This window comes from Otolemur garnettii, unplaced genomic scaffold (genome assembly GCF_000181295.1).
Source record: "Otolemur garnettii isolate 467f Iridium unplaced genomic scaffold, OtoGar3 scaffold00102, whole genome shotgun sequence".
Taxonomy (NCBI): Eukaryota; Metazoa; Chordata; class Mammalia; order Primates; family Galagidae; genus Otolemur; species Otolemur garnettii.
This window is the reverse complement of record NW_003852497.1, coordinates 824,188-836,812: the sequence shown is the minus strand read 5'-3', so window position 1 is coordinate 836,812 and position 12,625 is coordinate 824,188. Positions and strand designations below refer to the sequence as shown.

Genomic DNA, 12,625 nt, shown 5'->3' with positions numbered 1-12,625 from the left:
AGCCCAGGAGTTGGAGGTTGCTGTGAGCTGTAATGCCACGGCACTCTACCCAGGGGGACAGCTTGAGGCTCTGTCTCAAAATAAAAATAAAAAAAAATAGTGAGACTCTATAAATTTTTTTTTTAGCTTTTACAAAGAATAAAGTAGGCGGCACCTGTAACTCAAGTTCGTAGGGCACTGGCCACATACACCAAAGCTGGCGGGTTCAAATTTGGCCCCGGCCTGCTGACACAAAAAAATAGCCGGGTGTTGTGGCAAGAACCTGTAGTCCTGGCTACTTGGGCGGCTCAGGCAAGAGAATCACTTAAACCCAAGAGTTTGAGGTTGCTGTGAGCTGTGACACCATGGTACTCTACCAATGGTGACAAAGTGAGAGTCTGTCTCCAAAAAAAAAAAAAGGGAACATTCTAAAAACTTGAAAAATCAAGAAACAAGCATATCTGTCCCTGAAGAAATGAGCAAAATTTCCAATAGAAAAATGTTGAGAAGTGTTTTTATATAGTAAAAATAATACAAAAATAAAATCTTCTAGTTTTTTTTTTTTTTTTTGAGATAGAGCCTCAAGCTGTCCCCCTGGGTAGAGTGCTGTAGCATCACAGCTCACAGCAACCTCCAACTCTTGGGCTCAAGTGAGTCTCTTGCCTCAGCCTCCCACGTAGCTGGGAACACAGGCGTCTGACACAATGCCCGACTATTTTTTGGTTGCAGCCGGCATTGTTGTTTGGCAGGCCCAGGCTAGATTTGAACCCACCACCTTAGGTGTATGTGGCTGGCACCTTAGCCACTTGAGCCACAGGCACCAAGCCAAACCTTCTAGTTTTAAACTTAAATATCCGCTAAGGTTAAAAATAACAATGGGTATCATGTGATAGCATTTCAAATGCTGAGTAAAAGTCTTCATTTCCATATCTGCTGACTGCTATATGCATAGAGATGAGGAATTATCACTGAACTTTTACTAGTAGCTACATATCCAGAGGAAGAAATGTGGGCTTTTTGAAGAGGGCAAAAAGAAAGAGACTTTTGCTTTTTATTATACATATTTTTATAAAATTTTACCTCTCCCCTAATGAACATGTCATAGTTCTATAAGCAGAAAAAGCATGTAATTTTTTTTTTTTTTGAGACAGAGCCTCAAGCTGTCCCCCTGGGTAGAGGGCCGTGGCATCACAGCTCACAGCAACCTCTAACTCCTGGGCTCAAGTGAGTCTCCTGCCTCAGCCTCCCAAGTAGCTGGGACCACAGGCACCCGCCACAACACCTGGCTATTTTTTGGTTGCAGCAGTCCTTGTTGTTTAGCGGGCCCCGGCTGGATTCGAACCCTCCACCTTAGGTGTATGTGGCTGGCGCCTTAGCCACTTGAGCCACAGGCGCCGAGCCAAGCATGTAATTTTTAACTTTAAAATTTAAAATGAGACCTAAAAATAAATACTATGTACAGCTTAAAACAGAAATAGAAATGTGACCCAAACACTTTTTTCTATGTCCTTTTTTTTTTTTTTTTTTTTGAGATAGAGTCTCACTATGTCACCCTTGGTAGAGTGCTGTGGCTCACAGCAATCTCAAACTCTTGGGCTTAAGTGATCCTCTTGCCTCAGCCTCCCAAGTCGCTGGGACTACAGGCACCTGCCACAATGCCCAGCTATTTTTTTGTTGTAGTTGTCATTGTCGTTTAGCAGGCCCAGGCTGGGTTTGAACCCACCAGCCCTGGTGTATGTGGCCAGTGCCCTAACCACTGAGCTATGGGAGCTGAGCCTCAATATGCTCTTACGAAGAATTATTATAGCTTCACATGTGAAAAATTTTTAAATACATTTTCCAATGGTAAGAATGTGACTTATAGCCATACTGTCTAACAACAATATGAAACTCAAAGATCACTATATGTGATTAAGATAAAATGTGCCAAGTAGCTTAGAGAAGAAGCAACACAAGATGCATCATGGGCATCATCTTGTGTGGAACATATCCATAAAACTTTTATGTTGTGTTTTCTAGTCTTCATTTACAATTGTACTACATGGTCATATAACGGAATATTATCTGACAATAAAAAGGGATAAGCACTGGCACATGCTGACCTGGGAACGTCCAACACACCACATGGTGAGTAACAGTGATCAGATAAAAGGCCAATCCACAGAGACAGGAAGTTGTTACTAGCTGTAACATTCCTGTCTGCTAATAGATTCAGGATTTCTTTTAGGGGTTAATGAAAATAATCTAAAATTAGATTGTGGTAAAATACAGTTGGCTGACTCTGTGAATGTGCTAAATAATTACTGAATTGTGAATGGAAGATACGATTTAATAATGTTATTATTTTCTTTAAAACTACTGTAAGAAGAAAATATTTTATTTACTTATTTTGAGACAGAGACTCACTCTGTTGTTCCAGGCTACAGTGCCATGATGTCAGAGCTCACAGCAGCCTCAAATTCTTGAGCTAAAGAGATCCTCTTGCCTCAGCCTCCTAAGTAGCTCCACCAGAACACCCAGCTGGTTTTTCTATTTTTAGTAGAAATGGGGTCTTGCTGTTGATCAGGCTGGTCTCTTAACTCCTGAGCTCAAGCAATCCACCCACCTCAGCCTCTTAGAGTGCTGGGATTACTGGTGTAAGGCACCATGCCTGGCTGAAAATATTTTAAATCTTTGTCAAAATATGCATTCTATTTAATTTAAATTCTCTTCTTTCTGGCAGTAATATAAACAAAATCAGTTTTCCAACACTAAAGTAGAAGGAGATTGCCAAGGGGGTAGAAGATTGTATTAGGTTAATTAATTAAACAAAGTTTAAATATTTTTAAAAAAATACAGATGAGGCATAAATTGTGCTTTCATTTGTATTTTGTAAAAATGTTGGCAGTAGCAGGTTTCATAAAGTAATTTAAGTGAAACTTTGTATATAATCTCAAAAGGATGCTTTCCTTTTGGGAGAGAGTTGAAGAGGCATAGTTGACACAAAGTAGTTTCTTAGAGAGTTCTGGAGGCCCAGATGGGAACAAGAATTGATTTATTTAAGAAGGTGTGGCCTTTGTTGTCTTTTCTTTTCCCACTCATAGAACCACAGATTATTAGAGCCACGGGTACTTCAGAGACTGCTAGTCCAACACTCTCCTTACCTAAATGGGGGAACTAGGATTGGCTCCCCCAACCTCTATAAACTATGACTAAGTGGATTTAATTGTTTTCCCTCTAATACAGTGTTTAAAAGAAGAGCTTATAAAATAAAATTTCCTTGAGACTCTCTTTACTTATCTGAAACAGGCTAGCAACAGCACTGCTTCACAGTGTTGCTCATGTAAGGATCACAGAGGAAAAAACAAGAGAACCAGGCAACACAGTGCACAGCACCAAACAGACATTCAGCAATGCTGGGGTTTTCATTTCTGCCCCACTGATGCCTCCATTTTCCCAATGTTTAATCAGCACATGATATTGCCAAGATGAAAGATGGTCAGGCCAGACTGCCTTCTATACCAGCACAAATTCGTGGCTATATGGCAAAAGAACTACATATGGCTTAGCCTGTCACAAATCTGACTTGCAAGAAGTAAGCAGACATTTTTTCCCCTCATAATAATGAACAAGGCCCAAGATAGAAAGTTTAAGGTGAAAGAAATTGGTGTAAAGCTGTCACAGACAACGAGGAGCTCAATACACAAGAGTCAGTTCCCAAAGCAAATTCAGAAGTAAGCACCAAGCTCAAGCTTTCCTTGGGCTACTAAGCAAGTCTGTTCCAAGTGCCAGAACCTCAGGAATCTAATCCATATGTTTCTGTCAAATTCAAAAAGAGGGTAGAGAAAAATTAGAAAACATCTTTTCTTAATTTTTAATAACATTCCCAAGGTCTATGTTATATAGCTAGACGCAATTTGTATCTTTATATCAAATTTATAAGGATACCAAGTAAATTCACAGATTTAAAAGTGGAGTGGAGGAGGAGAAGAGCATTGAGCAAAATTTATGAGGATGAAAAGTAACTGTCTGGATAAAAAAATTACCACCCATAATAGTCAATGATGAAATAAAAATGTTCAGGCTGGGCACAGTGGCTCATGCTTGTAATTCCAGCCCTCTGGGAGGCCTAGGTGGGTGGATTGCTTGAGGTCAGGAGTTCAAGACCAGCCTGAGCAACAGTGAGACCCTGACTCTACTAAAAATAGAAAATCTAGTCAGCGTTGTAGCAGGTACTGGTAGCCTCTGCGATTCAGGAGGCTGAGGCAGGAGGATTACTTGAACCTAGGAATTTGAGGTTGCTGTGAGCTAGCCAAGGTGAAAGAGTGAGACTCAGTCTCAAAAAAAAAGGAAGAGAAACAAAAATGTTCAAAGGTTTGGCCTTAGTGCTTATTATTAAGTTCATACAAGATATTTATCACTTAGGGCCCAGCGCAGTGGCTCACGCCTGTAATCCTAGCACTCTAGGAGGCCAAAGTGGGCGAATGTCCTGAGCTCCTGAGTCCAACAACAGCCTGAGCAACAGAGAGATCTCATCTCTAAAAATAGCTGGATGTTGTGAGGATGCCTGTAGTCCCAACTACTTGGGAGGCTGAGGCAAAAGGATTGCTTGAGCCCCAGAGTTTGAGGTTCCTGTGAGCTGTGATGCCATGTCACTTTACCAAGGACAACAAAATGAGACTTTGCCTCAAAAAAAAAACAAAAAACAAAAAACAAAAACAGGCTCGGCACCTGTGGCTCAAGTGGGTAAGGCACCAGTCACATATACCTGACCTGGCAGGTTCAAATACAGCCTGGGCCCGCCAAAAAACAATGATAGCTGCAACCAAAAAATAGCCAGGTGTTGTGGCGGACACCTGTGGTCCCAGCTACTTGGGAGGTGGAGGCAGGAGACTTGCTTGAGTCCAGGAGTTGGAGGTTGCTGTGAGCTGTGATGCCGCAGCACTCTACCCAGGGGGACAGCTTGAGGCTCTGTCTCAAAAAAAAAAAAAATGGGGTGGCACCTGTGGCTCAGTAAGTAGGGTGCCAGGCCCATATACTGAGGGTGGCGGGTTTGAACCTGGCGCTGGCCAAACTGTAACAAAAAATGGCTGGGCATTGTGGTGGGCGCCTGTAGTCCCAGCTACTCGGGAGGCTGAGACAAGAGAATAACTTAAGCCGAAGAGTTTGAGGTTGCTGTGAGCTATGATGCCACAGTACTCTACTGAGGTAACCAAGTAAGACTCTGTCTCAAAATATATACATATATATATTTTTATCACTTATCCATATACTTTCTTTCTTTCTTTTTTTTTGAGACAGAGTCTCAAGCTGTTGCCCTGGGTAGAATGACATGGCATAACAGCTCACACTAACGTAAAACTCTTGGGCTTAAGCGATTTTCTTGCCTCAGCCCCCCCCAAGAAGCTGGGATTACAAGTGCCCACCACAACGCCTGTCCATATTTCTGTTGCAGTTGTCATTGTTGCTTTAGCTGGCCTGGGCTGGATTTGAACCTGCCAGCCTCTGTGTATATGGCTGGCGCCCTACCCACTGAGCTAGGGGCACTGCCTCCTTATGCTTTCTTCAGAAAACTACGAAAGGACAGTTAGATTAAGATCTTTAAAAAAAAGGGAGTATGAAATAGTATAAGGAAAAACAAGAATGACATCAGTTACAAAGGCCCGATGCCGGGTTTAAGATGATTGTCATTATTTCATCAGTTATTAAAAACTCATCTATACACTCATGTGTATTTTTGTATCACATTATATACAGGGTGGTCATGAAGTTCGTGTGCAATGTAAAACTGCAAATGAACTTTATGGCTACCCTGTACTATGTGTATTCTTATATTCATACATAACACTTAAAAATCACTTTGTTCCGATCTTTCACTTAACAATTACATGTACTTATACCTTTTCTTACCTCTTGTGTTAATTTTGGTATGGACTTCGAGCAGGGGATCACTTGAGACCATACAAGGCCACCAAGGATAGGTTCCCACCTTGGACCAAACAAGATCACCAACCTGGAACTTAACACCAGTAGATACTTCTGTTGTTGGAACAGAAGATAGTATTGGCTGAACCTACAGGAAAAGGTCACAAAACTTCATCAGAAGAGAAATTTCAAAAATGAAACTATATACAAAGTATATTAAAAATGCTAACCATGTAAAATTTATCTTCAGTTATACTTTTCTCTGAAACTAGCAAAAGAGAAGGAGAAAAAAAATTAATAAACTCTACCTCAAATACTGAAATGAGGACTGTTTCTGTTGCCAAATTATTTTTTCTATTGCCAAATTATGGATAAGGCATCTTGAGAATATACATGATCAATTTAAAAAATGGTCATATTTTTAAAAAGGAAAGTAATTCACTGAAAATATCCAGTTTTGTTGTTTTTTTGTAAGGATGGGTTGCTCAGGCCAGTCTTGAACTCCTGACCACAAACAATTTTCCTCAGCTTCCCCAAGTGTTGGGATTAAAGGCATGAATGACCGTGCCTGGCCCATTTTATACCATATTTGGTTAGACAATATTCAGTAAAGCTACTCACCGGGGCTTCTGCCTTTAGTACAGGGGCTTCTCCCTTTAGTACTGGGTCTTCTCTTGGTTTTTCTGATGCAGGGTCAACCCTTTCATTTGGTCTCTAGGTGAAAAGGCATAATAGAATAAAATGGCAGTAATCCAAACAACAGTGACACACAGAAAAATAACCAAAACCAGCAAAGAGAATAAAGAACAATAATTAACTGAACAATATCAAGAGAAAGAATACAAGGCACTCAATACATCCTGCTATGTCATATTCACTTTCCCATCTCGTAGCTATGTCTCGTTCTTGCTTTCTTTCTTTCTTCTTCTTCTTCATCTTTTTTTGATACAGGCTCTCTGTCTGTCACTTGGGCTGGATGCAGTGATATCAGCATAGCTCATTATAACCTGAAACTCCTGGGCTCAAGCAAGCCTCCTGCTCAGACTCCTGAGTAGCCAGGACTACAGGCATGTGCCATTACACCTGGCTAATTTTCCTGTTTTCTTTAGAGACAGGAAATGTCTTGCTCTTGCACAGGTTGGCCTTGGGCTCTTGGCCCCAAGCAATCATCCCACACCAGCCTCCCAAAGTAGTAGGATTACAGGCACAAGCCACTAAACACAGCCTCCTATTTCTTATTATTTTTAAAACTTAATTTCTAATTAAACTGGGTTTTTTTTTTAACCTAACAGATTATAGAAAATAACTGGGGTCTCTGAGATTACTAACAAGATACGGAACTTTTCCGCAAAGCATTTGGCAATAGGTAAGAGAAGTCGTAAACTTTCAGACTCTGACCCAGCAAATCTACTTCTAAGAATATATATTGAAAAAGCACTGAGTGTTGTAAAAAAAAAAAGTATATAAGTACAAAGATATGCATACCAGTGCTATTTATAATAGCTAAGTAGTAGAAATAATCTATATGTCCCAAAATGTAAAGTTACAATGTAAATAAACAGAATAATATATACATATTTTTAAATGACATTAGTTATAGCATTATTTGAAAGCTACAAAATACAAAGCAGTTTAAATAGTGTAATTCCAGTCTTAGAAAAATAATTTTTCTCATATACACAGAAAAAAAGACTACTTAAAGGATATAAAAGGTTACCACCAGGTAAAGAAGCAAATTTTTTTGGTGCCTTTCCATATTTGTCAAATTGTCTATAATAAACATTACTTTTTAAGTCACAAACTCTGTAAGTATGTTATTTTAAAAACTAATTTTTAGCCAGGCATGGTGGCTCATGCCTGTAATCCTAGCATTCAGGAGGCCAAGGCAGGTAGATTGCCTGAGCTCACACAGGTTCAAGACCAGCCTGAGCCAGAGCAAGACTCTGTCTCTAAGCAAGACTCTGTCTCTAAAAATACCTGGGAGTTGTGGCAGGTGCCTACAGTCCCAGCTACTTGGGTGGCTAAGGCAAGAGAATCACTTGAGCCCCAAAATTTGAGGTTGCTGTAAGCTACGACGCCATAGCATTCTACCAAGGTGACCAAGTGAGACTCTGTCTCAAAAAAAAAAAAAAAAAACAAAACCCCAACTAATTTCTACAACCTTTTGGGGAGGCAATTTGGAAGTAGCTATCAAAATTCAAAATATGTATACTCTTCAATCTAGTAATAACATTTTATAAACTTAACCTACAGAAATACACAAAATGAGAAAATCTAAGCAGATGAATGGTACCTACATCCTGATTATTTTATATCAGGAACTTAACATGTCTACCACCGTCTTCCAACTTTTTACTTAAAAATAGCCTATAATGCTTTCAAAATATTTGGTACAATGTAAATGAAACAGATAACAATACTTATCTTTTGGGAAGAGATTAGGAAAATGATAAAGGAAGATCTTCTATACTTTTTAGTATCTATTTTTTTTTATTAATTATTATTATTTTTTTTAGAGACAGAGTCTCACTTAGTCACCCTCGATAGAGTGCTGTGGTGTCACAGCTCACAGCAACCTCAACCTCCTGGGATTAGGCGATTCTCTTGCCTCAGCCTCCCAAGTAGCTGGGACTACAGGCACCCATTACAACACTCGGCTATTTTTTGTTGCAGTTTGGCTGGGCTGGGTTTGAACCCACCGCCCTTGGTATATGAGGCCAGTGCCCTACTCAGTGAGCCACAGGTGCTGCCCTTAGTATGTATATTTTGTAAAAAAGTAACTTACTCCTACATTTAAAAGATTTTTTTTTTAATTTCTCACTTTTCAGAGAGCAGAATTTAATCATATGGTTTAAAAGAGAGTATACATTAAATTAGGTCTTACTTCCACTAAAAGAATGTGGTTAACTCTAAAAGCTACTTAAAATTTTTCATTTAATTACTTCAAGACATTTAAAGATGCTGCTGTAAAAACAAAATTTTATTAAATAAAGTATTTTTTAAAAAGCCAGGCGTGGACATGGTGGCAGGTGCCTATAGTCCTAACTACTCGGGAAGCTGAGGTTGGAGGATCTTGAGCCCAGGAGTTTCAGGCTATAGTGAGCTATGATCAAGCCACCGCACTCTAGCCTGGCAACAGAGTGAGATCCTATTCCTTTTTTTTTTTTTTTTTTGAAACAGAGACTCAAACTGTCCCCCTGGGTAGATTGCCGTGGCATCACAGCTCACAGCAACCTCCAACTCCTGGGCTCAAGCAAGTCTCCTGCCTCCACCTCCCAAGTAGCTGGGACCACAGGCACCCGCCACAACGCCTGGCTATTTTTTGGTTGCAACCGTCATTGTTGTTCGGTGGGCTCAAGCTGGACTCAAACCTTCCACCTTAGGTATATGTAGCTGGCGCCTTAGCCACTTGAGCCACAGGCACTGAGTCAAGATCCTATTCCTAAAAAAGAAAAAAATACCCCAAAACAAAAAAAGAAAGTATAAAAAGGTTTTTAAGTGTTAGGAAAATGGTCTACTATGTAAGCCAGACTAAAATCCCAACCCACAACTATCTATCATTCATTCAACAGTTACTAGGATTTTGCAGGCACAGGACTAGAAGCTGGGTATATAATGGTGAAACAAAAAGATGTGATCCCTGATCTCAAGTTGTTTACAGCTGCATAGGAAAGACAGACATCAAAAAAACAGAAACACAAACATTCACTTAAGAGGCTCGCGCCTATGGCTAAAGTGGCTAAAGGCGCCAGTCACATACACCTGAGCTGGTGGGTTCCTGTCAGCCCCAGCCCGCCAAACAATGACGGCACTGCAACGAGATGGGCCTTGTGGTGGGCGCCTGTAGTCCCAGCTATTTGAAAGGCGGAGGCAGGAGAATTGCTTGAGCCCAGGAGTTGGAGGCTGCTGTGAGCTGTGATGCCACTGCACTCTACCCAGGGCGATAGCTTGAGGCTCTGTCTCAAAAAAAAAACCCAAAACAAACAAACAAACAAAAATCCACATAAGAAATAAGTGCTATGGGCTCAGCGCCTGTGGCTCAAGTGGCTAAGGTGCCAGCCACATACAACTAAGGTGGCAGGTTCGAATCCAGCCTAGGCCCACCAAACAACAATGACAGTGATGCCATGGCACTCTCCGCAGGGGGACAGCTTGAGGCTCTGTCTCAAAAAAAAAAGAAAGAAGTGCTATGAAGAGAAATAATGGTATGTGTGGGTGTGGAGGTATGTGTGTGTGTTTAGGTATAAAGGTCAGAAAAGGCCTAAGAAAGTAAGTTAAAATCTGAGAACCAAATGAAGAAGAATTAGTTTAGTAAAATATGGAGGAAAGAACATTCCAGAAGGAGCAGCTTGTATGAGGTACCTGAGGTTAGAAAGGTAGAAACTTGCTTAACAGCCTAGGGTTAAAAGGTGAGAGTGGAGAGGCCTAGATTATGAGGACCTTATATTTGTATCAAAGTGTTTGAATTTTATTTAAATGCAGTAAAGTTTCTGAAGAGGTTTATATAGAGGAGTGACATGTATCAACTTACATTTTTTTAAAGATCACGTTGGCTGGTATGTAGGGAATATTTTGGAAGGGAGTAAGAAGGGAAGCCGACTGGTCACTTGGGAGGTCAGTGCAATTACCCAGGTGAACGAAGGCAGTGGTAAGTTGCTGACAGGCACAGATTTAGCTCTGCTAGCTGCTTCTGTGCTGGTGCCACGTGTATCTACATATGCATACGCATTCAGCAATGAAAGAAAAATCTATGTTCACATGAAAAGAATTTTTTTTGATCACTGGTATAATAACGGTGCAGTTTAGAAATACTGTCTACATTTGTATAGGATCATTCAGAGGCTTCATTTCCGTCTAAACGCACAGCTTAAGGCTTCACGTTAGCATCTCTTTCCAATCAAGCTATAGCAGACAGACAGAAACTTGGGGAGCACACGTGTGAGCAAGAAAGCAAGACACCCTCTACATTCACTCTCCATGAGGCTGAGGTGTAGGGGATCTTGATAACTCACTCAAGGGCAGACAGATCAGGAGGGACTGATCTTCACTGTGCAACAGAAGCCTACCATTGTTAAGAACTGATCTGAAAACCATCACATTTCCCCTTTCAGATTAAAGACAGGATTTCCTTACAAACCTTCTTATAAAGGTAATGTCTTTAATGTCTTATAAAGATAATGTCTTTATCTTTTTTAATTTTTTTTTTTTGAGACAGAGTCTCACTTTGTTGCCCGCAGGAGAGTGCTGTAGTGTCACAGCTCATAGCAACCTCAAACTCTAGGGCTCAAGTGATTCTCTTGCCTTAGCTTCCCAAGTAGCTAAGACTATAGGAGCGCGCCACAACACCCAGCTATTTTTGGAGACAGGGTCTCACTCTTGCTCAGGCTGGTCTCGAACTCATGAGCTCAAGCAACCCACCCACCTCAGCCTCCCAGAGTGCTAAAATTACAGGCATGAGCCCCCGCACCCAGCTTGAAATGTCTTTATGTTTTTATAATTTTTTTTGTTTGTTTCAGATTGTTGAGATTTCCTTCAGGCTAGTTTAAAACACTGTCAAAATCAGTTTCAAAGAATTGAAAATTTTCACACAAACTCATGGGGTGAAGTGATTTCCCCACTTCAACCTCCCAAGTAACTGGGACTTGCCTCAATGCCCAGCTAGTTTTTCTATTTTTAGCAGAAATGAGGTCTTATACTTGCTCAGGCTGGCATTAAACTCCTAAACTCAGGGATCCTTCCACCTTGCACTCCCAGATTGCTAGGATTACAGGTGTGAGCCACTGCGCTCAGGTCATGTAGTCATTTTAAAAGGCAAGAAGAGAGCTGGGCACTATAGCTCAGTGGTCAGAATGCTGGCCTTACACACCAGGGCCAGCGGGTTTGATGCTCACCTGGGCCTGATTAAGAAAAAAAAAACCCAACAAAAAATAGAAAAGGCAAGAAGTGGTAAGGAAAAGAAAGAAGCCCAACAAGATTTAGTCTAAGCTTTCAAGACTTGAAAGAAAGTGAAATCCATTAAGAGTACTGCAATGATAAAAAGGGAGTATACAGTATAAAATATGCTAGTGCATGAGCAAAACAGATACTTAGCATTTGGATATGTGTGGTGAGCTCAGGTGTGATGGTACATGCCTACAGTCCCAGTTACTCAGGAGGCTGAGCTGAGAGATTGCTAGAGCCCAGGAGTTTGAGGTTGCAGTGAGCTAGGATAGGGCCATTGCACTCCATTCTGCATGACAGGGCAAGACCCTATCTCAAAAACTCATCAAAAGATTTATTAAGATTAATAATATGTGTCAAGGCTGGGCGTGGTGGCCCACGCCTGTAATCCTAGTACTCTGGGAAGCTGAGACAGGTGGATCATTTGAGAAGACTCCATCTCTACTAAAATAGAAAATTAGCTGGGCGTGCTGATGCATGCCTATAGTCCCAGGTACTTAGGAAGCTAAGGCAAAAGGATCACTTGAGCCTTAGAGTTTGAGGTTGCTGTGAGCTAAGATAATGCCATGGCACCATTCCCCAGGATGACAGAGTCAGACTCTGTCTCAAAAGAACCCCAAATAGGCTTTGCGCCTGTGGCTCAAGTGGCTAAGGCGCCAGCCACATACACCTAAGGTGGTGGGTTCGAATCCAGCCCAGGCCCACCAAACAACAATGATGGCTGCAAACAAAAAAAATAGCCTGGTGTTGTGGCGGGCACCTGTGGTCCCAGCTACTTGGGAGGCGGAGGCAGGAGAATCAC

General features: G+C 41.1%; 1 protein-coding gene across 5 annotated transcripts in view; it reads right to left on the bottom strand.

Annotated features, from left to right (window-relative positions):
• Nucleotides 1-12,625, bottom strand: part of NSD3 (nuclear receptor binding SET domain protein 3) — a 130,915-nt gene that overhangs the window by 60,893 nt on the left and 57,397 nt on the right. For all 5 annotated transcript variants that reach the window (XM_023516989.1, XM_023516991.1, XM_023516990.1 and 2 more), the window contains exons 3-4: nt 6,505-6,597; nt 5,869-6,031 (exon numbers count right to left, since the gene is read on the bottom strand). In XM_023516989.1, the coding sequence (XP_023372757.1) occupies nt 5,869-6,031; nt 6,505-6,597 (256 nt within the window). The remainder of the gene's footprint in view (nt 1-5,868; nt 6,032-6,504; nt 6,598-12,625) is intronic.